Source organism: Dendropsophus ebraccatus, chromosome 2 (genome assembly GCF_027789765.1).
Source record: "Dendropsophus ebraccatus isolate aDenEbr1 chromosome 2, aDenEbr1.pat, whole genome shotgun sequence".
In the NCBI taxonomy this organism is placed as follows: Eukaryota; Metazoa; Chordata; class Amphibia; order Anura; family Hylidae; genus Dendropsophus; species Dendropsophus ebraccatus.
In genome coordinates this window covers 201,670,522-201,697,357 of record NC_091455.1, presented here as the reverse complement: position 1 = coordinate 201,697,357, position 26,836 = coordinate 201,670,522, and the positions used below count along the sequence as shown (strand labels likewise).

Here is a 26,836-nt window from a genome sequence, read left to right as displayed (position 1 = left end):
GTACCAGGGTCAAAGGGTGAAGACCTGGGAATCCCATGGACACTGCTCTTCAATCTTTCCCCAACCCCAGGGATCCATATCTATTCAGATAGTTCCAGTTTTAGTTTATTCAGGCTATGGATGACTTGATATTCTTGTTGAAGAAGGATAATAACTGTTTATAGTGCAGGGATGAGAGCCATTCCTGGCAGGATCCTGGACCAAGGGGCCTAGGTTAAAACTTCTCTTATTCAGTCACTTTATCAATCATCACCTTTGTCATTTTTGGGACCTGATTCATTACTCAAGATTTCTTGGATTCTGAGTCTGTGGGTAATTTCCTACATCAGTCAAAGGAACCAGGATCCAGTAGCCCGGATGGAAAAACTACAGTCCATTGCCTCCATTAGTGGTGAAGATCTGCTTCTCCACCATCCTGTTGACTCTGCACAAGGATACACTCCACAAAAAGTGAATCTTCATTTCTGTTCCTGAGATCCATCAGCCCTTCTAGAACTTTCTTGGCTTCTAAAGCATTCACAATTACCTGTTGGAGTAAACAGTACCACTGTGGTGCCTGCCTCTAATTTGGCTGTCATGGGAAATGGAGTAATGTGGCAGGACACAGACAGAGGCCTAACCTGCACATACATCGTATGACCTAGAGCCACCTCATTTCATGGCATTTATACGTATGAGTCTTGAAGATGGAAGCTGATAATATGTACATCAGAGAACCTGAAGAGATTACACGACAAGAACTTATTGATTGACCTCTGCACTCCCCACCACAATGACTACTAAGAGTTAAATATCAATATTTTCAACCTTATGGGGGGAGGTAGAAATAACTGATGTTGGAGTTACCAATCATAGATTGACTATATGCCCCATTGGAGACAAGCCACAAAGACAACTTTCACTTCCTCTCCTGGGACACTTAAAAGGGTGGTGCCACAAAGCAAAAATGGCATAACCAGATGTGTACCACATACATATAAGCAATGGAGTACAAATGTGCTGTTTTTAGTAAAGTCGCTTGCATCACTGGATCATTTTGTAGGTTCCTTTTGTATAAGTCCGAACAATGTCCCTTAGAAGCCTTTAGAGCAGGGGTCCCCAAACTACGGCCCGCGGGCCGCATGCGGCCCCCCGAGGCTTTTTATCCGGCCCCCGACGCACTTCCACACCGCTGCCTATCCCTGCCCTTGCCCCGCATCCACGCTACCGCCGCCGGTCAGTCGCCGGAGGGATCCCCCAGCAGGTGCCGCAATGTCATCACTGCCCCTGCCGGAGGATCCCTTAGTGATCATTTCCAGGTTACATCCGGGGCGGGGGGTCGGTGGACCGTGCGGCGCCGAGGAGGCAGGCTGCAGGGCAGACATCTCACACTGCTCTGGGATCTCCGGTCTGTTGCACCGCCCTCCGGGGGGGGGGGGAGAGATGTGCAACGGACCGCAGATCCCGGAGCAGTGTGAGATGTCTGCCCTGCAGCCTGCCTCCTCGGTGCCGCACGGACCACCAACCCCCCGCCCCGGATGTAACCTGGAAATGATCTCTGAGGGATCCTCCGGTAGGGGCAGTGATGACGTCGCGGCACCTGCTGGGGGATCCCTCCTGCGACTGACCGGCTGAAGAGGAGAGAAGGGGCCAGGAGAGATGAAGACAGTATTAGGTGAGTATAATTATTATTATTTTTTGTAGCAATGCAGTGGGACATTATAACTATATGGGGGGGACTTTGCAGGGGGACAATATAACTATATGGGGGACATTGCAGGGGGACATTATTACTATATAGAGAGCACAACAGGGAGCATTATTACTATATGAGGGACAATGCAGGGACACATTATTAGTATATGGAGGACAATGCAGGGGACATTATTACTATATGGGGGCACAGCAGGTGATCCTACATACAGGGGGTAACCCACATACCTGCTTGAGTGCTGAAGTGGGGGGAGTTAAAAGTGGGGTAAGGGGGCTGGTTGAGGGTGTGAAGGCGGAGTTAGGGGGGGCTGGTTGAGGGTGTGAAGGGGGAGTAAGGGGGCTGGTTGAGGGGATGAAGGGGGAGTGAGGGGAGGCTGGTCGAGGGGGGAGTGAGGGGTTGAGTGGGGGCTGGGTGAGGGGTGGAAAGAAAGGGGGATGCTTTTACTTTGGGGGCGGGGGGCATGTTGCACTGGGATTTGATTATAGTTTGTTTTTTTACAGTCCGGCCCTCCGATGATCTTAGGGACAGTGAACTGGCCCCCTGTGTGAAAAGTTTGGGGACCCCTGCTTTAGAGCCTCAGACCTCCCAATGGCTATTATGACTCCTGAGGGTGCTTTTTCTCTGTTTTATTTTTATTTAGTGTTTCCCAGGAGAACAGGGAAGTTAAAGCAGATGCCTCATCTAGTTCTTTTTACCATACAGACCGTCTTCTCATCCCAGTCTTCTTCTGACAGCAGCTCCAGAACAAATCTGTGAAATCCCTTCAAGGCAGATATTTGTTCCTGATTTTCTGTGGACCGAAACCGCTATGGACGTTACATCAGACTTAACCAGTTCTTCTGATTGTACTGTTATCTGGTGGTAGTGGACTCGTTTTCCACGATGACACATTACTGTACATTCCTTACTTTATTAGTCAAGCATGGACTGCTGTTGAGTATGGTCTCTGACAGGAGTTCAGTTTACATCCAGATTTTTGCAAAGAATCTGTGACCTATTGCTGGATTTTTATTCGAACACCATCTGCATTCAATGGACAATGGGAACAGGTCAATCTAAATATGCAAAACTGGCATCAGATTGTCATAGCCCTTAGGCAGGACAACCAGGTTTATTCCCTGCAATAACCACACAGTGACATCTGGAAAGGCATCACCATTTTATAACTTGTAGGGTAACATCCAGGGGTGCTTCTTTCCGGTTCCTCACTGTTCCTGCAGCGTACTCAATGGTCACAGGCATCCTTCAGATCTAGCAGGACATTATAAATTCTCTGGAAGATCCCTTCTTCACCACCAGTTTCTGCCTGGAGGCAAGGTTTGCCTCTCTTCACAACATATTTACCTAAAAACTCCTCGTTACACACTGGCTCCTCAGTTCTTGGGTCCTTTTTGTTTAGTTTGGATAAGTCCAGAGTGCTACAAGCTTTGTATTCCAACACTTTTGGATACGGTTTCTGCCATGTCTCTCTCCTTTACTCAGTCTCCATAGTTTTTCCAGGAGTCACGGTCCTGTCCTGTCCTGTCGTACTTTCCCCTCTCTTCCCCCACTGTGCCTTGTTCGATGAAGCAGGCACTGCCTTAAAGTTTTCTGTTTCCCAGACAATATCCTGATCCTCCAACTTCAGGAAAATTCCACAGCGTCTCTCTACCTTAGCAATATGGTTCCTGATTCTTGAGAAAGGTTTTGTACAATTCTTTCTGACCTTTACATCATTTACCATTGTGGCGGAGCCCCCAACCTCCACTCTGACTGTCCATCCCCTGAACAGCCAATCGAAACTACTGTGTTAAAGAGGGAAAACCTGCAGATACAATTCTAAAACCAAGCCATATCTACAAACCAAAGGAACCACATCCACTCATTTAGGTTATTTGTTGGTATTGAAAAGAAATTCCTAAACCAACACAAACCAAGTTCTACAGTCCCACTTCATGTGCTGCCACCAAAAAGGATGAATGAGGCCTCCATTCTTGACACTGAGGATAACATGGTAAATTATATGTTTTGTGGGGTCAGTGAATGTTGACAATGGACTTTCTATCCCTTGCCTCAAGATGAAAAAAAAGTGATTGAAAAAGTAGAGTAGAAATGACAGAAGAGATTCATGCGCCCCTATGCAGCCCCCATCACCGTCACCCACCTGAGACCTGCACTGAGGCTTTGGTCTTGGAGATGGAGGTCTCACACACGTATTCTCCAGAGTCTTTGGCCGAGGCCTCATGAATGATGACCCAGGTCTCTGTCCCCTCCTGGCAGATCTCATATTTCTGGCTTCTCTTCAGCACTTTTCCATCCTTGGACCACTTGACACTGGTGTCTTCCTTGGAGAGTTCACACTTCAGTACCACATCTTCTCCAGCCATGGTGATTTTATCTTCCAGGGGTTTTGATATCACTGCTGGCTTCTCTGAACAAACAAGGACAATAAAGGAGAATCTGATGACGCTTGAGAAATATCAGTCCTAATTACTACTGTATTACCCACTATCCGGCTTCGTCACCAATATTGTTGCCCAGACTTATCACCCACATCACTGTCTGACCCATCACCCACATCACTGCCTGGCCACATCATCATTCACACCACTGTCCAACCTCATCATGCACATCCCTGCCCATCCTTATCACCCACATGACTGCCCTGATTAATCACCCACACCACTGCCTGTCTCCATCACCGACATGACTGCCCATCCTCATCATCAACAACACTCTCTGCCCTCATCACCCACACCACTGTAAATCCTCATCACCCACACCTCTGCCTGTCTTTACCACCCACATAACTGCCTATCCTTATCGCCAACACCCCTGCCCACCCCCCTCACCCACACCACTGCGCATCCTCATCACCCACATCACTGCCCATACTCCACCCATATTACTGATTGGTCTCATCACCCAAATCACTGCCATGTTTCATCACAAACATCACTTCCTGTCCTCATCACCCTAACCACTGCTCCTATCACCTACTCTACTGCCAGATCCAATCACCCACATCACTGCCCTGCTTCATCACCCACACCACTGCCCACATATATGAGTAGTTATCCTAGAATGTGCATAGGGTCTCTTACCTTTGACGTTCAGTGTGGCTTTGGATGATAAATTGCGAGCTGTGAAGACCACGTCCCCAGCATCGCTGGCCTTTACCTCCTTGATGTTCAGCAGGTATTTTCGGCCCTTGTTGGACACCTCGAATCTCTGATCACTCTCCACATCCATCCCATTCAAAGTCCAGGAGCAATCATCGATACTCTCGTGAGACAGGACGCACTCAAAGCTGCAGCTCTCACCTTCCTTGGCCTCAGCGCTCTTCAGGCGCTTTGTGATTCCAATGTTGAGCTCTGCAGGGGTGGACCGAAGGATTAGAGGCTGAACCCTCTGATCACAGATAGATCATTATACGTCATAGTATAATTAACCCCTTTGTTACTGAAGGATTACACCACCTCATTACCAGTGCTCCACATCCTAACACTGCTCTGTCGCTTACGAATTATCTTAAACAGCCAAACAGTCTCTCACAGCGGATGGAACTTTCGACTTAGTCCTGGCGTTACTGGGGGAGTGAGAACATCTATCCATGTCTCCTGTTTACTACATAGGTCTCACACACAGCCATAGGCCTAGACAGGCTCCAGTTCCCTGTACCCTGCTAAAGCAAGTAACTTCACAGATCAATTCGAGACAAGTCTACTTCCAGTTCCTGATCCAGACAAGGAAAACTGGCAAGTCAGAAGAGGTAAGACCCTCCTGTGACACTTCAGTAAGTGCAGCGTGCCTAACATAACATGAAAGCTTCTTCCTTGGTACGCCCTCCCATCCCTCCCCCTAGTTTTCATAGAGCAACTTAGCTGTGAGTATTGACATAGTACAATATACCACAATTCATCTAATGGCCCCGTTCACACTGAGCAAGAACGTCGGAATTCCGCTGCGGAGCTCTCCGTCGCGGAATCCTGCCGTGCTCGGTGTCCTGCTTTGAGTAAAGGAGAGGGCACGCGCTCCTCCGCAGCCGCCACTCTCCGTTTAAAGAAGTGACATGTAATTTCTTTGCACGGAGAGGGGAGAAAGCGGACGTGCGCACCCTCTCCTTCACTCAAAGCAGGACACTGAGCACGAATTCCGACGTTCTTGCTCAGTGTGAATGGGGCCAATCTGTGGGAATCCTCTACAGCAGAGTCTAGTCTAACTGGGCTATATAAAAACATGTATAACAATGACACCAATGTGCTGATATGTATTCACAGAGTGTATTTCAGTAAAACTACTTACGGTTGTTTCTTAGAATCACAGTGTCTACAAATCTCTTTTCTGCACTTTGCGTTACTGAAAGTGGTTTAAAACTCTCCACCAGGTACAGTAAGGGCACTACCGGGTTACTTATAACACCCTGCCTTGTGACACACTACACTTTACAGGATAATGCTCATCACCCCCCATGGGTACCATGTATATACTGCATGTTTGTCTGTGTGCATATTCATAGTTATATATTATACATCATTTACCTTGAACTCCGACTTTGGACTTGGCAATGTCAGTGCCGATGTCACAGGTGTACAGTCCAGCATCATCCTTGTTCAGATTGTGAATGGTGAGGGACACGGTTTTTCCCGCCTGGATCTGTTGATATTTGTCTCCATTTGGCAGTATCTGGTCGTTCTTCTTCCAGACAGCAGTGACTTTAGGCTTGGAGACCTCACACTTTAGCGTCACCGTCCCACGCTCCTCCCCCACCGCATCATCCAGAGATTTCATGAACACAGCAGGCTTTTCTACAAGAAGGACAGAGCACACCCTGGCTAGTAAAAACTCGGAGACCTTCTCAAAAGAGCCCTGTGTCCCTATGACAACACTTTCTGCTCTTGTGCTGCGGCACACCAGAACTTAGCGTCAGGCCCAAAGCTTGTGACCTAAACTAATGAATCAGATACCCCATCACTTACCTCTGACCTTCAGCTCCGCATTGAGTGTCAGCTTCTGCGTCTTTGCAGTCACAGTCCCGGAGTCCTGGGCTGCCACTTGTCTTAGGGTCAGGGTGTGGCAGCCACTGATCTTCTTGATGTCGTTGTAGTTGTTGCTATAGAGTGGCGTGTCGTTCAGGAACCATTCCACCTCCTCATCGTCATGGGACAGCTCAAAGGAGAACACTGCACAGCTTTCCTCATCCACTTCCACCTTCTCCAGAGGTTTCAACACTTTGACATCTCGCGCTGAGGAGCAGAGGGAAAAACAATGACATGGATGGTGACAGCAGGGATATAATCTCCCCCGATTTGTCATCCTTACCTTGAACAGTGAGTATGGCGGAGGTCTCGGCTGTTCCAGCTTTACACGTGTAGGTGCCGCCATCCTCAGGAGTCACCTTCATGATCTTAAGCTCTGCTGTGCCGCGTTCTTGCTTGACTTTATACCTGTCTGAGGCTTCAATCAGCGTCTTCCCCCGGAACCATTGCACAGACTTAGGAGGAGGTTTGAACTCACAGGAGAAGAGGACAGACTGGCGCTCATTCGCCTTCTTGTCCTCCAGTGTCTGTGTGACCTGCACAGGAATGTCTGGAGAACGGACGAAAAACCATGTCATAAGTCAGAATCCCACTTAGGCTATGTTCACACAACATTTTTTCATCTCCGTTTAAAATTACGTCCGTCATTTTGAGTCTAAAATAACGGACGTTATATAGCAGCCTGACCTCCCCTTAGTGCACTGACGGTGTTTGTACATTATTCTAGTTTGGAATTACTAATTGGACTTTGGATGGGGCTTAATTAAGAAGTCCATTGAATTTAACACTAAAAACGGAGACAGAACAGTGACAAAAGGAAAACTGTGTGTGAACTACAAATAAAAAACGTCCGCTGTTTGCAAAAGACATCCGAAAATAATGATCATGTTCATTATTTTTACGCCTGCGGCAAAAACGTCCGTTATTCAATACGCTGTGCGCATTGGACATCCGTCTTTCCATTGACTTCAATGGATTGTATTGCAGTCAGTTAAATCTCGGCAAAAACGGACGTTATTTTAAATATGAAAATCGGCTGCCTTTTTAATATTTTTGACGTTGTGTGAACATAGCTTTAAGGCTATGTTCACACGTCGTGAGAGATCAGCTGTTCCGTGACCCCGGCCGGGTCACGGAACTGCCGGTCTCTGCACGGATCATCAGATGATCTTTCGGCCGCAGGGTTCTGATGCAGGTGCATCAGCGCGCGCCCGCATCAGAACCTCCCATAGCACACAGTGAAGCGAGCGGCCGGAGCCACTCGCTTCACTGTGTGAACTGACAGGGTTTCCAATGGCCGCAATTCATTGAATTGCGGCCGCAGAAAACTGACATGTCAGTTATTTGCGGCCCCGTGCAGGATCCCGGCCGGAGCGCATACGATGTGTATACGCTGCGGCCGGGATCCCATAGAACAATATGCACTGTTCACCCGTACATGGTACGGCCGTCGTAGTGTGAACATAGCCTAAGGGTGATCGAGAGTCCGAGGAGCACTCACCCTTCACTACTAGGTTCGCTGTAGACTTAGATTTCCCAATGTGAAACTGGATGGTGCCACTCATTTCTGGGGACGTCTTCCACAACGTCAGCCGGTGCAGCGTTCCCTCCTGCTCAATGCTGATGTTTCCTCCATCCTGAAGAACCTCTCCCCCCAGGATCCACTTAGGGGGCTTCACTGATACAATTGACGTAACACACTCAAAGGTTGCCTTCTCTGGCTGAGTTACCGACACGTCACTCAACTCACTGACTATGTTAATAGATTGTTCTGTATGAGAGAGAGAGAGAGAGTAAAGAGGATGAGGCGACAGACAGGGAGAGAGATGATATACATATGTATATATATAGAGAGAGAGAGAGAGAGAGAGAGAGAAAGAAATAGATTATAAGAAGACAATGATAGAAAGAGAGAGCAAAAAGCAGTGGAGACAGATGAGAGAGAGAGATGATAGAGAGCAATAGAATGATATAGATGATAGACAGCTGTTTCACCCTCTATGAGCAGGGTAGCGGTGGTCTTATCATCTCCAGCATCACACGTGTAGGTGTCCTCATCCTGGAACTCCACCTCGTTGATGATCAGCTTCCTGTACAGCCCCTGACTAACAATCTCATAGCGTTCTCCGGGTTCTATCCTTTTATCCTTCTTGTACCAAGTGACCTCTGCACTGGCACGGGACACTTGGCACTCGAGATGTGCCCGATGCTTTTCTATGGCGATTTTATCCCGCAATGGCTTGGTTATTTTCACTGGAAGTTCTGCAATGATAAGACACATCACAGAGGGGATTATAGGATGAAAAACATAAAGAACCATCATTACATCATGTCTTATCCTCCCGAAATCTCCTGAGCTGCACTCACTATACTACTGTTACAAGATGTCTTATCATCCTGTCACCTATAGAGCTGCACTCACTTTTCTGCTATTACATTATGTCTTATCCTTCAGTCACCCCTAGAGCTGCAGTATTTACAGATATGGAACCAGTTTGGCACCGGTGTAGACAAATCTTGCAGGCTGTGACTGCTGCTTTGTATATAATCTGTGATGAAACTGCAGGTCTGGAAGTAAATGGAGTATAATGGGTTAATGGGCTGTGGGGCGCTGTCGGCACTTACCTCTGATCCGCAGATTGGCGCAGGATTCAGCATTTTCAGCTACTAATTTGATTTCTCCAGCATCTTCGGCCTCAACACTCTTAAAGTTCAATGAGAATGTCCTACCTGAAATGAGAAGGAGCTGAGGTCAGACTGTGAGGGACCACACACAGGCAGAACCCAAATCTACAGACAATACTGACTACTGAGTGGCCCCTGAGCAGTAACACAGGGCCACAAGTCCATGAAGATCTCTAACCTGACACAAGCCACAGGGGTAACTGGGAAATGCCTAAATGCGTTAGCGTGGCCGCATCACTTTTACACAAAAACTCTCCAAAATGGTAACTACGATCAGGTGGAACAGACTTTAGTGTATTGTCTATGGAGAGACACCTTACAAGACTCATCCATGCACTGCCCAGAGGTGATAAGGGGCACCCTAGGGGGTCACTGAGACCCTCCCCCACTATAGGGTTTGGATGTCCTGACTCATGGCTGGTGGCACTCACCTTCCTGGCGCAGCTTCACATTGTCTCCTGCCCTCAGTTTTACACCATTTTTGTACCACTGAGTTTGGACGTCATCATGAGATATCTGACAGACGAATGAAGCCGACTCCTTCTCCTTTACATCCATGTCCACTAGAGGCTTAATGAAGCGGATGTCCCGGGCTGTGATGTGGATGGGGATGATGGGTGAATGAGACAAAACACATGACACAGCGAACACGGCTACAAACATATCTCTGCAGGGCTGAGCTTACATACTCACACAGGAAGACAAAGATATGTGAGGTAGTGTCCACAAATCAGTAATGTCTGACCCCAATATACCACTCAGATACATTATACTCCAGTTGCCTTCATTAGTCTCTAGTAATGGGTGGAGGAGTCAAGATCCTGTTAGCATTAGGCAGAGTCTGGAGTCCCCATCATGTATGAGCTCAGTATGATTATCAGGTATGTATGGTAGTTTTGTCATTAGTCACCATTTAGTAGAACCTTTTCTAGAACCTTCTTTCTGGGCTTTTGTTGTATAGATAGTGAATGTCATTTGCTTTCACACAAGCACACAAGCAGCAGATGGGTTAGTGATGTCATGGATGATGTTGTGGGTTAGATTGTCACATGATTAGCTCGCTCACCATGATCAGCATACTCACCTTTCACAGTCAGCTGGGCGGAGCTCGTGTCGTCGCCGGCGTCACAGACGTACATCCCTTTGTCGTCGTATTCGCACTTGTGAATGGTGAGGTTGCGCTTGTTACCTTGGGAAATTATTGTAACCTTTTTGCTTGGCCGTAGCTCTGATCCATCCTGAAAGACAGAATATTTGGAGATCACATATAGCGTCAGCATCCAGGGCCCAGAGCCAAGGGCCCCAGTACTGGTCATGGAAAGGACACTGGACACAAGCTGTCCTCTTCTATTATTTGTGGATATAAACGTCCTATGTAAGGTCAGTGTGTGGGCTAAACCTGGGCCCCAAAGGCTTAAAACTAGGGATGGTCCGAACCGAGTTCAGTTCGGGTCCGTACGAACCCGAACCCTTGGTAATGATTCCCGCTGGCGGATACAGCGGGAGGACCGGCTGAAAAACTGGGATACAGCCACAGCCATAGGCTGTATCCCAGTTTTCCAGGCGTTATTCCTGCTGTATCTGCCCGCTCCACGGAGCGGGCAGACAGCGAGAATCTGCTGCCGAGCGTTCGGGTTCATACGGACCCGAACCTCGGTAGGTTCGGACCATCCCTACTTAAAACCAACCGCGGCACCATCTACAGGGTTACCAGAATGATCAGCAGTGAATAAAGAGTTAACTTACCTTCAGCCACTTGACCTCGGCATTCGCCTTCGATACCTCACATTCAAAGGTCACCTTGTCCTTCTCCTCAGCTGTTATGTCTTGAAGCAGGCGAGTTATCTTGACTGGAGGCTCTGGAAATAGAAGCATAATTGTTCCATTAGTTGATAATCATGGTGATGGGGGTCAGCTGTGGCGGGACCAATGTGTGTGCAGACTAAGGGCAGCTCTACAGCTGGTATTACTGTATGTTATATTTGCCACTGGTATTTTCTAATCCTTGAGCTGGGTACCACACAACACTACAACTATCGGGTGCCAAGGTTTAGTGATTCCAGAAGGTTCCTAACCAACCATGGGGTTCCTGTAAAATGTGAGACCTGCAAAGGACTTTATGCCACAGTCTGCCTTTCTTCTAAAGTGCTCCTGTCACAAGATGCAAAGCTAAAGCCTAAGGTGCAGTAACTACCACAAAAAGGATAACCTTGCCTACTTCTGGTTCGACTATCTTCAAGTTGCTATTCAGGATGTCCTTCAGCTGACCGGACCTTCTGCAGTGGAGCAAAGAGCAGTTAAGCCGAAGTACTGCATTGATCTTTGCTTGGCCATCTCAGGTAATCTTGAGTCGTTAGCTAAACCCGATTGTGAAAGCCCAGGGCCGGTGCTACCAGATCTGGCACTCTGATCTCTCTGGCAATAGGCGGTAGTTTGCTAAACCATGAGTATGGGTTATTGTCCTATCAAGTCTTCTACAGCCAGGTCACCTTGACAGAGTTCTGTAACTGTTTAGACAAGGTCCCCTTGGTAGCCCCCTAACTACCTCAAAGTCTACCTAACTTGTATACAAGTCTAAAGGAACTACAGTAAAGTTCATTCGCCTAAAGCTATTCAAGTGTATTCAGAGACTGTCCTTAGAAGTATATATTGTCTATATCTACCAGCGAGAGCCAGAGATTACCTATATATATACCTATATACCCCACACAAATGCCTAGCTAAAGCAATCTGTGTTGTTTTTGTACCTTTGTACCTTAGTGCCAAAGCCATTGATTGCACCGCACCTTTAAGAATCAGTAAACATTGTTCCTGGTTAAGTGCTGGACTCTGTGGTTACTCTATTCTTACACTTTCACCTGTTCTACGTCAAAAATAGTGTCATGTAGATAAATGACACTGAGCTTGTGAGACTAGGTATGAACTGTCCCCTATCCATGGCAGGCAGAGAAAAGACACTGGACACAAAGTAGCAGAACCCTAATTTGTCTTTCATTATACTGGAGGAGTCTTTTTATGGAGTTTTACCTTTCACAATGAGTTTGGCTGAGGTCTGGATTCCCTCAGATTTGAAGACAACAGCTCCAGCATCTTCCTGCTTTACGGATGACAGGAGGAGTCCATGCTTTTTGCCATTCACTATAATCCTACAGGATTCTGAGGGTTTAATCTTCAATCCGTCTTTTATCCACGACCCTTCAACATCTTCATGTGACAGCTCCAGCTCAAAGGTGGCTGAGTCCTTCTCACGGACCTCAACATCCCGAAGCCCTTTGACAATCTTCACCTGCCGCACTGAGAGTGGGGAAATAAGAGTCATTTACACACAAAAAACGAATTGGAGTCTCTTCCAGGATTAGGGGTGTGACCCTGTGTCTAGCAATGACGCACTGATCTCTTTGTGGGACTTGTAAGACATTCTTAAAGTGAAATACGTTTATACACATCACAACTACATGGCCCACCTGGGATGTGACTAGTCAAATCAAGGTCATAAAGGGATTAAAGTGTACTGCCCAATAAGTGATACACCTGATGTGAGGAAGTCCCAATCGGACTACACAGGGGCACTTACTCTCCACATTGAGTTTGGCCTGTGTGGAGTCATCCAGGGTCTCGCAGCCATACAGTCCGCGGTCAGTAAATGTGACGTTCTTCAGGATCAGGATTTGTTTGTTCCCCTCAGACTTGATGTCAATGTTGTTCCCAGACTGGAGGATGACACCATTCTTCATCCATTTGACATCCTTAGAGGGTTTGGAGAGCTCAGCTTCTAGGCGGACAGTCTGCCTCTCCTCCACTGTGACGGCTTCCAACTTCTTCTTAAACAGCACTGGAGCCTCTATAAAAGATTCTCTCATGAGGAGTCGGACTGGTGAGATGTGTGTAGGGGTGAGGGAGTGCTTGTGTATAGTCTGTATGGTCTGGACATAGTCTATCTGGCACGTAGGTAGTCTATCTGGTCTTTATATAGTCTATTTGGTCTGTACATTGTCTACCTGGGCTGTATATAGTCTGTCTGGTCTGTATATAGTCTATCTGGCCTGTATATAGTCTATTTCATATGTATATAATCTATCTGGTCTGTACATAGTCTGTCTGTTCTGTACATAGTCTATATGGTCTGCACATAGTCCGTCTGGTCTGTATATAGCCTATCTGGCCTGTACATAGTCTATCTGTAAATAATCCCTCTTACCTCGGACCTTCAGGCTAGCCGTAGACTTGACCCCTTCAGCATCTACTGTGATTTCAGCGCTATCCTGTAGGGTCACGTTGCTGATGCTCAAACTGTGGACCGCTCCCTTCTTACTGAACTTGTATTTATTGCTCTTTTCTATCTTGGTACCATTTCTGTACCAGGTCACCTCAGCATCATCCGGGGACACAGTGCACTTAAATATGGCTTCCGCGCCTTCCTCCACCACCATGTTACTCAGTTCTGCGGAGAACTTAACAACGCGTGGAGCTGAGGAGTAGAAAATAAGAGGTTGGTGGGTACACCATGGTGGCTAGTGACCAACAAACTGTTACAAGCTACACGACAGTCCAGGCTCTTTTAGCAGAGGCATAGGGATCCGCCTAAGGGCCCTGGCAGTAGACAAGGAGCCAATCAGCAAGATCAGTGCATCTTTGCCGAGTATTTGTGCAGCCAAGCCTTATGAACCAATCCTGAATCGTTCGTATGACAATTTTTGTTGGCCATGCATTCCTTTTTTAGACTGGGAGATGGCCAGATATGGCGGCACAAAATATTTAATCGGCCAACAAATGTGTTTGTCACAATGAACCCTAATTGGAGGATGAAGAGACAATTCAGAAAAGGACAAAGTGTCCCATATCCGTAAGCTCCAAATTACTGCCATATCCTGCAGACATGATGGACACCACTCATATATCATGCCATTACTGTTACCTTTGGTTGTGAGCTGTGCTATGGTTTTCTCATCCCGGGACTCGCAGCAATACTCCCCTCCATCCTCAGCCTTCAGCTGGGAAATGGTAAGGCTGCGTTTGCCTCCATCAGTCTGAATCTGGAAGCGTTTGCTTGCTTTTATTTCTTCTCCATTCTTTCTCCAGATCACGTTGCCTTTGGTCTGGCTTAGTTCACAGGTTAGTGTGACAGATGAACCGATCTCTCCAGTCACAGCCTCAAGCTTCTTCACAAACTTCACTGGGATTTCTGGCAAGGAGGAAAATATGAGAGAGAATTTTAGACAGGATATAGCATGAGCCACAAAGAATCCAGAAAAGGTTGATGACTGACCTTTCACTTGTACCCGGAACTCCTGCTTGTCATTACTGGTGCTGCAGGTATATACAGCACTGTCTTTGCTTTCTGCAGTTTTTACTTTGAGAGTCCTGGATGCACCGTCTGTGGATATCTCATACTTTTTGGAAGTGCTCAGCTCAGTGCCATCTTTAAACCATTTGACCTGAGCATTCTGGGGATGGACTGTGGTCTGCAGGGTGATGTCCTCATGCTCCTGTACGATCATCGCTTCTTTCTGTTCAGACTTTTTCAGGAACTTGGCTTCTGGTTCTGAAGTAAAAAAAACAATATAATTTTAAATGTGAGGAACTGTGAGAAGAATTTGTGTACAGTAAAAATGACTAAAGACGTTAGGTCCTACAGGACTAAGCCTATGTAATTTCTATGTCAGCTTATTAAACATCTTAGGGTCCGATTAGAGAGGCCGATCAATGATGTGAACAAGCTTCGATCTACCTAGATTGGCGCTCGTTTAATGAGCCTTACATGGCTTGATGATTGTTTAGCAAGGGCAGGACGGACATCGTTATTGGATAAGTCTTGTATGGCAGTGGTTTATAACCTAGTCAAATGCCAATTTCATCACAAATATTCTTTTTATATGTCTCATGGATATAAGTTCCATCTTGACCCATCACTGGGGATTCCTGAATCTCATAAATATCACACCTACCTTTGACATTGATCTTGAAGTTGATCTTTTGTCCAGCTGCCTCACAGCTGTACTCCCCGGCATCCTTCTTCTCCACTTGCTCCACCACTAGGCGCCGATATTTCCCCTCGGTCTCCATCCTCATCTTCTTGCTAGAGGTGATTAGCTTCCCATCCTTGTACCACTTCACCTCCGTCTTTTCTTGAGACACCTCACAGCTCAGGGTAGTGCTTTCGGCTGTGATGGCCACCACCTCCTTCTGGATCTTCTCTGTATGGATGAACGCCGGCTCCGGCTCTAAGATAGATAAAACAAAACAATGTGTGTGAATTTAGTTTTGTCCATGTTAGGAATATTCTGATTTACAATAAGGAAAAGAAAGAAGTTGCTGCTTGATGAGGCTCAGACGTGCCTCACACTTATAGTAGATGAGGGTTGTCTTTAATTCACCTTTGACGCTGATCTTGAAGTTGATCTTCTGTCCAGCTGTCTCACAGCTGTACTCCCCAGCATCTTTCTTCTCCACCTGCTCCACCACCAGACGCCGGAATTTGCCCCCTGTCTCCACCCTCAGTTTCTTGCTGGAGGTGATCAGCTTCCCGTCCTTGTACCACTTCACCTCCGTCTTCTCTTGGGAGACCTCACAGCTCAGAATGGCACTCTGTGTTGCAATGGCTTGGACATCTTTCTTGACTTTGTCCTGGTTGGTGAAGGCCGGCTCCGGTTCTGAAAGAAAGAACACAAATTTCTGAGTGAGAAAACAATCAGATTAAACATAAACATAAAGGGCATTTTCACCAGTGACCTATGATACATGGGGAAGATTTTAAACACACGAGTGCCTGGGTTCTTGGTGGTGAAATGGATGTACATGTGTGATCACCCCTGAAGGTAAATGGGTGAACTATAAGAGGGCACCCGAGAGCAGCTTGTGGGCAACTTCATTGGTCTACAGGAATAATTATTATACTTGGGTCTAAGCAAGGAAAAACAACCCATTGGAAGAGTCCACTTGAATGTTGTGAAGATGGTTAGATTACGTGTATCAGTAGAGTACCCACACATGGCTGGAGCTTCAGAAGAGTACCCAATCATGATCAGAGCCTCAGTAAAGTACCCACATATGACCCAGAGCTTCAGTAGAATAATCACACATGATCAGAACCTCAGTAGAGTAACCACATATGACCTAGACCTTCAGGAGAGTACCCACACAAGACCAGAGCTTTAGTAGAGTACCCACACAAGACCAGAGCTTTAGTAGAGTACCCACACAAGACCAGAGCCTTAGTAGAGTACATATACATGACCGAAACATTAGCAGATTACCCACACATGATTAGAGCTTCAGAAGAGAGCCCACACATGATCAGAGCCTCATTATAGTACAAGCACTTGTCCAGAACATCAGTAGATTACCCAAACATGACCAAGGCATCAGTAGAGTACACATAAATGACCAAAACATCAGTAGAGCACCCACACTTGATGACAGCTTTAGCAGATGAGAGATAGTGCCTTAGCACACAGCTACCAGGGGTGCAGTGAGCCATCACATTCCTACCTTTGACGTTGACCTTGAAGTTGATCTTCTGTCCAGCTGCCTCACAGCTGTACTCTCCAGCGTCTTTTTTCTCCACCTGCTCCACCACCAGACGCCGGTATTTGCCCTCAGTCTCCACCCTCAGTTTCTTGCTGGAGGTGATCAGCTTCCCGTCCTTGTACCACTTCACCTCCGTCTTCCCCTCGAAGACCTCACAGGTCAGGGTGGCGCTCTCTGTCAGTTTGGCCACCACCTCCTTCTGGACCTTGTCCTGGTTGATGAAGGCTGGCTCCGGATCTAGAATACGATGAGGTCAGTACACATTATACGTTATTCTTAAAGGAATTGTCTAGTCTTCTATAGATTAAGTGGTTACAGGAATAAAGTACAAGGTTTTTATTGTATCCCTAAGATTTATATAAGGAGCCAGAAATTATAAATGATACTAAAATGTATGCGTTGTAAAGAATTATATATGACACCAGAAGTTATATGTGATGCCACAAAGTATCTGTGTTCAAGTCAATGCTGTATGAAGATCTCAGCTTAGATGAGAATTATGAGGGGCAAGGTCTGGTTCTTCATCATATTTCTGTAAGAAACAATTGGTGACATATAAACCCCAAAAGTTAAATGTTTCAGAGATCAGCTCCAATCATCTGGACTGTCGCTCCACATGAAGGTATCACCAGGGTCATCCACTCTTTACCTCCAAGACCAGTTAGCAGAAACCCAACCAACCTTTGACGCTGATCTTGAAGTTTATCTTCTGTCCGGCTGCCTCACAGCTGTACTCCCCAGCGTCTTTCTTCTCCACCTGCTCCACCACCAGACGCCGGTATTTGCCCTCAGTCTCCACCCTCAGTTTCTTGCTGGAGGTGATCAGCTTCCCATCTTTGTACCACTTCACCTCCATCTTCCCCTCGAAGACCTCACAGGTCAGGGTGGCGCTCTCTGTCAATTTGGCCACCACCTCCTTCTGGATCTTGTCCTGGTTGATGAAGGCCGGCTCCGGCTCTAGAATAGGATGAGGTCAGTACACATTATACTTTATTGTTACAGGAATTGTCCATTCTTTTATAAATTAAGTGGTTCCAAGAATAATTTACATGGTTTTTAGTGCTTCCTCAAGGTTTATATATGGAGCAAACAATTATACATGACATAAAAATGTATGTGTTGACAAGAATTATATATGACTCCAGGATTTATATCTGATGCCACAAACTATCTTTGTTGAAGTCAAAGCTGTATGATAATCTCAACTTAAATGACAATTATGAAGGGCAAGTTCTGGTTATTCATCATATTTCTGTAAGGAATTATTGGTGACATATAAACCCCAAAAGTTCTATGTGTCAGAGATCAGCTCCAATCGTCTGGACTGATACTACTCATAAAGATGTCACTTGGGTCATTCACTACCACCAAGACCAGTCAGCAGAAAAATGACCCACCTTTGACACTGATCTTGAAGCAGATCTTCTGTCCGGCTGCCTCACAGCTGTACTCCCCAGCGTCTTTCTTCTCCACCTGCTCCACCACCAGACGCCGGTATTTGCCCTCGGTCTCCACCCTCAGTTTCTTGCTGGAGGTGATCAGCTTCCCGTCCTTGGACCATTTAACCTCTGTCTTCCCTTCGGAGACCTCACAGCTCAGGGTGGCGCTCTCTGTCAATTTGGCCACCACCTCCTTCTGGACCTTGTCCTGGTTGATGAAGGCCGGCTCCGGCTCTAGAGTAAAAAGACATCAGTAGACATTATACGTTATTCTTACAGGAACTGTCCAGTCTTCTGCATAGTAAGTGGCCCCAGGTGATAAAGCTGACATCAGGATTTATATGTGGTGCCATGGATTAAATCGGCGCTGCAAGATCTCTGTTTACATAAGAAATTATGAAGGGCAAGTTCTTCATCATTCAGCTTTGAACATAAACCTCAACTAGAAAATAAGATCCCTATATCTTCAGATTACCCACAACACCTCTGTCTTCTCTGTGTCTACATGGGGCAGGTGAGGGTGTGGGGGGTATTTCTGTAAGAATCAATTGGTGACAGCACAGATCCTCCTCATAAAGACTCCAGGGTCATCTACTCTACTAACTAGAAGGCCAGTCAGCAGAAACATCACCCACCTTTGACACTCATCTTGTAGTTGATCTTCTGTCCAGCCACCTCACAGCTGTACTCCGCGGCATCTTTCTTCTCCACCTGCTCCACCACCAGACGCCGGTATTTGCCCTCGGTCTCAACCCTCAGTTTCTTGCTGGAGGTGATCAGCTTCCCATCCTTGTACCATTTAACCTCCATCTTCCCCTCGGAGACCTCACAACTCAGAGTGGTGCTCTCCGTCAGTTTGGCCACCACCTCCTTCTTTACTTTATCCAGGTTGATAAAGGCCGCCTCCGGCTCTGTGGACAAGACACAAGGGAAGCTCAGGATTAGGAGTAAATAGGATGGTGTGACAATACATATGTAACAGTAATATGTCTGATCCAGCCATATTGGTTGTCATCCTGAAATATGCAACTAAAAAAAAATCTGAAAAGTCTGAATAAAATTATTTAAAACCTTCAAATGTGAGTGACGATTGAGCTGATTTTTATAGTGGTGGGGACGAGAAGGGGCTTACTAGTAGACACTGATCCCTACAGAAATGTTCCTTTCCAGTGCAAACGACAAGTCTCTCTGATTCCCCAGTAACATTAATACTAACACTTCCTAGTTCTCCCTTAACATATCTGTCACCAATAACAACTTGACCTAGTTCTCTACTAACACCTGGTTACAACTAGTCCAATTAGCAGAAACATCACCCACCTTTGACGCTGATCTTGAAGTTAATCTTCTGTCCGGCTGCCTCACAGCTGTACTCCCCGGCATCTTTCTTCTCCACCTGCTCCACAACCAGACGCTGGTATTTGCCCTCAGTCTCCACCCTCAGTTTCTTGCTGGAGGTGATCAGCTTCCCATCCTTGTACCACTTCACCTCCGCCTTTCCCTCGGAGACCTCGCAGGTCAGGGTGGCGCTCTCTGTCAATTTGGCCACCACTTCCTTCTGGATTTTGTCCTGGTTGATGAAGGCCGGCTCCGGCTCTAGAGTAAACATTTTTATTACAGGGATTGTCCAGTCTTTTGCAAAGTAAGACATGCCAAGTACATGTGACAAGTCTCTGATTCTCAAGTAAATCTTCTGTTGCCACTAACAACAACTCCTGTTCTCTAGTATCCAGTAAGGTAAAAAACGTTGACGCTAGAAAACCACCATAATAGTCACATACAGCCGCCATGTCAGAGGGCTTCATACAATGAGGTCGATATTATGGGTTACACATTATCCCATGTCTATTGTTCACTTTTAAGACTCATACGGAGTGTGCACTTTACAGCCGCATATCCTATACTTCCAAGCATACACATGAACCACCAAAAATACCGCCGCACAATTACAGCCGCAAATACAGCCGCACACTTACATAGTCTGAACCTGGCCTTAATCTGTATAACTAATATTACTTCACCTCCTTAGGGTAACTTTTGTTTCTATATCTCTTTGTATGGAGCTCATGATCTGTAATCTAAACCAGGGATATCAAGAAACTTAACCTTAAAGTTACCAAAACTAGAGGTGAAAAACACAATCAGATCATAAGTATTAAGATTCTCCACAAATGATCCAAACTTTTCCCTATCCAGTGGAGCCTGGACAAACATCACCCACCTTTGACACTGATCTTGAAGTTGATCTTCTGTCTGGCCGCCTCACAGCTGTACTCCCCAGCGTCTTTCTTCTCCACCTGCTCCACCACCAGACGCCGGTATTTGCCCTCGGTCTCCACCTTCAGTTTCTTGCTGGAGGTGATCAGCTTCCCGTCCTTGTACCATTTCACCTCTGTTTTCCCCTCGGAGACCTCACAGCTCAGGGTGGCGCTCTCCGTCAGTTTGACTTCGACCTCTTTTTTCACTTTATCCAGGCTGATGAAGGCCGGCTCTGGCTCTGTGGACAAGACAAGAGGGAAACTCTGGATTGGTGGTGAACAGGATGGAGTGACAATACCTATGTAGATGAAATGTGGCCAGTCCAGCCATATTGGTTGTCACCTTGAAATAGATGCAACTATGATAGAAATCTAAATAGGCTAAATGAAATTGTTAAAAACTTTCAAATGTGAGTGTCAACGGAGCTGATATTTATTATGGTGGTGGGGAGGAGAAGAGGCTTACTAGTAGATCCTGATGCCCAAAGAATAGTTCCTTTCACCGATCCTTATTACAGTCGTGAGCTATTAGGTAACAACTTTCCTAGAGCTCTGCTGGAAGCTTCAGTGATTCCTCAGTAACATCTCTGATGCCACTAACACTTCCTAGTTCTTGCTCAAAAAGTCAGTGGTGACAACTCTCCCTGGTTCTCTACTAAAACCTCTGGTAACCACCCACCTTTGACGCTGATCTTGAAGTTGATCTTCTGTCCAGTCGCCTCACAGCTGTACTCCCCGGCGTCTTTCTTCTCCACCTGCTCCACCACCAGACGCCGGTATTTGCCCTCAGTCTCCACCCTCAGTTTCTTGCTGGAGGTGATCACCTTTCCGTCTTTGAACCATTTCACCTCTGTTTTCCCCTCGGAGACCTCACAGCTCAGGGTGGCGCTCTCTGTCAGTTTGGCCACCACCTCCTTCTGGACCTTGTCTTGGTTGATGAAGACCGGCTCTGGTTCTAGAGTAAGAAGATGTCAGTACACATTATACATTATTGTCTCCTGTATATGATGCTCACAGTGCATTGGTCATTACCATGTTGCATATCCAGCAAACATGTGGCAACTACATGTCACCATCAACATTGTGGTCAGTGTCTTCTCTACTTCCAGCATCTTTACCCCCATACCCTGCCAACAGGATTTCTGTAAAGATTCATAAATAGTGTTGAGCAAATGTCAGAACGGTGTCCTGGAAAACATGGATACAGCCATAGGCCATGTTCATCCTTTCCGATGCGCAACAACAGCCGTGATTAATACACACCTTACGTGCACTGCAGTTAAGGGAATCCCGACCAGAGTGTATACACATAGTATACACTCCTGGCGGGATTGCTAGCAGCCGCACATCCTTGACAGGTCACACAATGGAGAGTGCGGCTCTAGCCGCACTTTTCATTGTGTTCAATAGTGAATTGGGATGCAGGCGCACACAGATGCACCCGCATCCCAATTCAGATCAAATGAAGATGATCTGACCGTTACTGCTGTACCAGCTGGTGTGATCTTCATTGACACTGGCCATTCTGTGACTCGGCCAGGTCACAGAATGGCCGGTGTCATACGCTGTGTTAACATGGCCATAGGCTGTATGTATGTTTTCCTGGATACAATTATTGGGTTTGGCCACACGGCAAAACATGGACACTTTTCTGACATTTGCTTAACAATATTCAAAAACCTTTGCCACCAAAAACCTGTAACCAAGTGCTGCAGCTGTGTTTTTTTTTTACTGAGACACTACATGCTGTGATTGGGAGAAAGAGGAGGGGGATGGAGCTGCAGCTTCTCTCTCTATTTGACATGCATGCTGTAAGATGGAAGGAAGAGGAGGGGATTGAGCTGCAGCTTCTTTCTTTTTTTGTGACATGCATGCTATAAGATGGGAGGAAGAGGAGGGGATGGAGCTGCAGCTTTTTCTCTTTGTGACATGCATGCTATAAGATGGGAGGAAGAGGAGGGGATGGAGCTGCAGCTTATCTCTCTCTCAGTGACACATGCTGGAAGATGGGAGGAGAAGGAGGGGATGGAGCTGCAGCTTCTCTCTCTGTGACACATGCTGGAAGATGGGAGAAAGAGGAGGGGTGAAGCTGCAGCTTCTCTCTTCTGTCAGGCTGCACAGAACTAGGAGACAAAGTCTGTGAGGATGGTGTCATGTATGGGAGGGGAAGTATTCGTCCTGTAGCTCACCTGTAACCTGTAGGGTAAATGTGATGGTGTCATGTCCCACACTGCAGGTGTATGTCCCTTCATCTTCCTTGTGGACGGAGGAGATCAACAGCTTCTGGAGTTTTCCTCTGGTATCGAGCTGGAACTTCTTGGAGTGTCGGATCTCTTTGCCGTCTTTATACCACAAAACTCGGGTGTTCTCCTCTGAAGTCTCTGACGAGAACTCTGCCTGCTCCCCAGACCTCACCCGCACCTCAGAGATCTTCTTACTGGTGAAGTGAGGAAGAACTGGAGGGGGCAGAAATCAAGTCAGATACGCTATATGGCAGTGTATCCCACAGGATAGATACAATAGCCTGTATCACACATAATGGGTTTAGATACAACTGATATATGATGATACATGGAGATACATGGTGATATACATAGATATACAGTATGGTGATATACATAAATATACAGTATGGCAATATTAGAGATGGATATTTGGTGCTTTATGGAGATATAGGGTAATATTTGGTGATATATGAAGAAATTTGCAGATACATGTTTATAAATGAATATATAGTGATATATGGTGATACATGATGATATCTGCTGATACATGGTGATATATGGAGATTTTTGATGATATCTGGTGATATACTGTTATACATGGGGATATATGGAGATATATGGTGATATATGGAGCTATGAAGTGATATATGGTAAGCAGCTTGTGATATTTGGAAATATTAGCTGATACATGGTGATTTATGGAGATATTAAGCAATATATGGAGTGACATGTGGTGATAAATTGTAATATGTGGTCATACAGTATCTAGTAATAGTTGTATATGTATTTGATATTTGGAGATTTTGGTGATATATGGTAATTTTGGGGGTTATGTGGTTATATATGATGACATATCGAAATATATGATGATATATTAAGATATAAAATATATGGTGATATATGGAGATATTTAGTGATATATGGTACTATTGATGATATTTGGTGATATCTGGTAATATTTGGTGATATGTGGAGATATTTAGCAATATATGGAGTGATATGTGGTGATATATTGTGATATGTGGTGATATAATGTGATACATGGTTATATATTGTTATATGTGGTGATATCTAGTAATAGTTTGATATGTATTTGAGATTTTGAGATATTTGGTGATATATGGTAATTTTGGTGGTTATGTGGAAATATAAAGTCATATATGCAGATATATAGAGATATATGAGATAGATGAAGAAATATGGAGATATTTAGTGATATGTGGTAATATACTGTATGATGATATATGGTGATATCTGGCAACATTTGGTGATATCTTGTGTTATGTAGAAATATTTGATGATATATGGTGATATTTGGAGATATTTGATGATACATGGTGATATTTGGAATTGGTATAAACAAAACCATGTCCCTGGTGCAGTAATGATATGTAATGATGACAGACATTGCACACCCCTTGTGTCACCTCATGGGATTTACCTTTGACCCTGAGCTTGGAGCTGCTTTCCACCCCTTTACTTTTGAATGTAATGTCGGCTTGGTCCAGATGCTGGGTGACGCTCTTGATCAGCAGCATATGAGTGTTCTTCACCCGCTTCACCACATACTGATCACTGCTCTCCACCATCTTCTCATTTATCCACCACGAGCCAGGAGACACTGTGGTTAGGTCAACGGAGAAAGTGGCCTCCTCACCGACTGAGACCTCCATTGGCCTCAGAGGGGTCTTAATCGAAGGGATTGGTTCTAGAAGACACAAGAACACAACAGACTAAAATCTCATATCTATCTATCTATCTATCTATGAGGTAACTATAATCTATGATACCCCAGTACTAGGTGTCCTGCCCTGGAGCATCTGTTGTGTTCTGTTCCACCTGATTGCATAGATGTATTATCAGGGGTTTCTGAGGACCCCCCGCCCGACCTCTCCTTGGGTTTGGCCCCTGTAAAGTCACATGGATAATATTCACCTACCAAGGTATAACGTTCCCGGGAACTCCAGGTAGGGGCTCTGCCCGTAGCTGTTCACGGCACTGACCCGGAACTGGAAACTCCCTTCATCTGGAACATAGGTCACAATGAATTCTGGGGTGGGCACATTGGGGGATTCGTTGCACCTCATCCAGCTCATGGCTCCAAGCTTTTTACGTTCTACAATGTACCCATCAATGGGTACCGGCCTGTCCATCGGGGGAGGGGACCAGGCTAATCTGACAGATGTTTCAGTCTTGTCCGTCACCACAGGATTTATGGGGGCATTAGAAGGAGGTTTTCTTAAAGCTAAAGGTAAAGGAGGAAAGAAAAAAACAAGATTTAGGCTGCATATCTAATATCTACACAGCTGATCTCCTCTGATAGGTCACTGTGTGCACAGAGCATACTCCACTGTGCTGAATTGTGGGATATGAAGTGTTTACACCAGGCACTGGACAAACATTTGCCAATCGATATACACACAGTCGTACATAGAGTGAGTGTTGGATACTCACTGGTGACGGTGAATTGGGTGGATGTCTTGCACTCGTCGGCTCTGAAGGCAATCTCACCGGAGTCGCTGTTCTTGCACTCGCGGATGATCATGGTGTGCTGTTTACCAGAGGAGGAGATGGAGATCCGCCCATCGGGGATCACATCCTGCCCATTGATTGTCCATCGGGCTTTCTGGCAATCATTGTCCAGCTCCACACAGAAGATGGCCGTGTCGCTGACCGGAACTGCTGTCCTACGGGGAAGCTTCTTTATGATGTTACCTGCGATGGGGAAAGAGAAAGAGCGATGGTATATTATAGTGTGTGAAATTTTCTACAGTTTTGCCTTATTCCACATTAGCTTCAGTATATATAATATATATCTCTTGCATTATTACATTAAAGCTTGTGTCAAAGGACCGTAGTATTGTTACCTTGGACAGACAGCTCAGCGATGGTACGGCTGCCCTCCTTCATCTCACAGATGTAGACAGCGTCATCATCTGCATTGACATTCTGGATGGTCAGTCTCCGGACAGTTCCCTCCTCCTCTATATTATACTTATTACTTTGGTGGATTTTGGTCTCTTCCTTGTACCAGGCAGATTCAGTAATGGCATGAGGTACCTCACACTGGAAGGTGGCCGTATCTTTCTCCCGTACCTCCAGGTCTCGTAGCTTCGATCGGAAAGGAATTCTAGGCTCTATAAGAGAACAATGGAAATAGTCAAATACAACAATAAGATTGTATTTAGGAATAAGAAAGATCAGCATAATGTGGCGAGCCAAGCAGGATGAAGTGGCGAGCCAGGCGGGATGAAGTGGCAAACCAGACAGGATGAAGTGGCAAGCCACCTACTGTTGATTTAACCAACATCTACTGTTGATTTAGATTTGGAAAGTTATAAAGACAGGGACACTTTAAATGACTATAGCATTTGTAGGCGGTAAAGTATTTTTAAGGCTTCAGAAAAAATTCCAATAAAAAACATACCTTTTAAAAAAATTTATTTTAACACTTCACATTACTGAAACCAGTGAAGTTACTGTATGTGTATTGGAAATACAGTTGTTGTATGTCTAACTAGACAGGAGCATATGGATGCAAATCAGATGGCGATCAGAGTGTCCTTACCAGATACATGTTTTCTTGTGTCCAGTGCCTCAGCTGTCAATCACATTTTTTACAGGGAATCATAAAACTGGCATCTGGGGAAAGTCCTACAAATTGCGGAGCAGGGAAGGCCCCACTGGTACATTGTACAGTGGTATATCTGCTTCCCTAATAACAAGTATCATGTGACTCCTGATAGGGAGTTATCTGCTATGCTGTACAGTACACTGCCTCTTCATGCTGTATACACCTGTATTATCTGCTGTACAGTACACTGCCTCTCCATGCTGTACACACCTGTATTATCTGCTGTACAGTACACTGCCTCTTCATGCTGTATACACCTGTATTATCTGTTGTACAGTACACTGCCTCTTCATGCTGTATACACCTGTATTATCTGCTATACAGTACACTGCCTCTTCATGCTGTATACACCTGTAT

The 26,836-nt window shown here is 45.8% G+C and overlaps 1 protein-coding gene across 2 annotated transcripts in view; it reads right to left on the bottom strand.

The window, feature by feature from the left end:
• OBSCN (obscurin, cytoskeletal calmodulin and titin-interacting RhoGEF) overlaps positions 1-26,836 on the bottom strand; it is a 152,422-nt gene that overhangs the window by 91,388 nt on the left and 34,198 nt on the right. Inside the window, exons 3-32 of one of the 2 annotated variants that reach the window (XM_069959132.1) lie at positions 25,713-25,982; positions 25,300-25,560; positions 24,785-25,090; positions 24,287-24,553; positions 22,810-23,076; positions 21,300-21,575; positions 20,584-20,859; positions 19,683-19,958; positions 18,998-19,273; positions 18,321-18,596; positions 17,605-17,880; positions 16,885-17,160; positions 15,771-16,046; positions 15,342-15,617; positions 14,663-14,938; positions 14,312-14,578; positions 13,595-13,864; positions 12,971-13,237; positions 12,424-12,690; positions 11,143-11,255; positions 10,481-10,634; positions 9,828-9,989; positions 9,337-9,441; positions 8,707-8,973; positions 8,213-8,482; positions 6,995-7,261; positions 6,652-6,918; positions 6,214-6,480; positions 4,777-5,046; positions 3,837-4,103 (exon numbers count right to left, since the gene is read on the bottom strand). In XM_069959132.1, coding sequence (XP_069815233.1) covers positions 3,837-4,103; positions 4,777-5,046; positions 6,214-6,480; positions 6,652-6,918; positions 6,995-7,261; positions 8,213-8,482; positions 8,707-8,973; positions 9,337-9,441; positions 9,828-9,989; positions 10,481-10,634; positions 11,143-11,255; positions 12,424-12,690; positions 12,971-13,237; positions 13,595-13,864; positions 14,312-14,578; positions 14,663-14,938; positions 15,342-15,617; positions 15,771-16,046; positions 16,885-17,160; positions 17,605-17,880; positions 18,321-18,596; positions 18,998-19,273; positions 19,683-19,958; positions 20,584-20,859; positions 21,300-21,575; positions 22,810-23,076; positions 24,287-24,553; positions 24,785-25,090; positions 25,300-25,560; positions 25,713-25,982 — 7,611 coding nt within the window. The remainder of the gene's footprint in view (positions 1-3,836; positions 4,104-4,776; positions 5,047-6,213; positions 6,481-6,651; positions 6,919-6,994; positions 7,262-8,212; positions 8,483-8,706; positions 8,974-9,336; positions 9,442-9,827; positions 9,990-10,480; positions 10,635-11,142; positions 11,256-12,423; positions 12,691-12,970; positions 13,238-13,594; positions 13,865-14,311; positions 14,579-14,662; positions 14,939-15,341; positions 15,618-15,770; positions 16,047-16,884; positions 17,161-17,604; positions 17,881-18,320; positions 18,597-18,997; positions 19,274-19,682; positions 19,959-20,583; positions 20,860-21,299; positions 21,576-22,809; positions 23,077-24,286; positions 24,554-24,784; positions 25,091-25,299; positions 25,561-25,712; positions 25,983-26,836) is intronic. The other variant, XM_069959133.1, reaches the window with a different exon arrangement.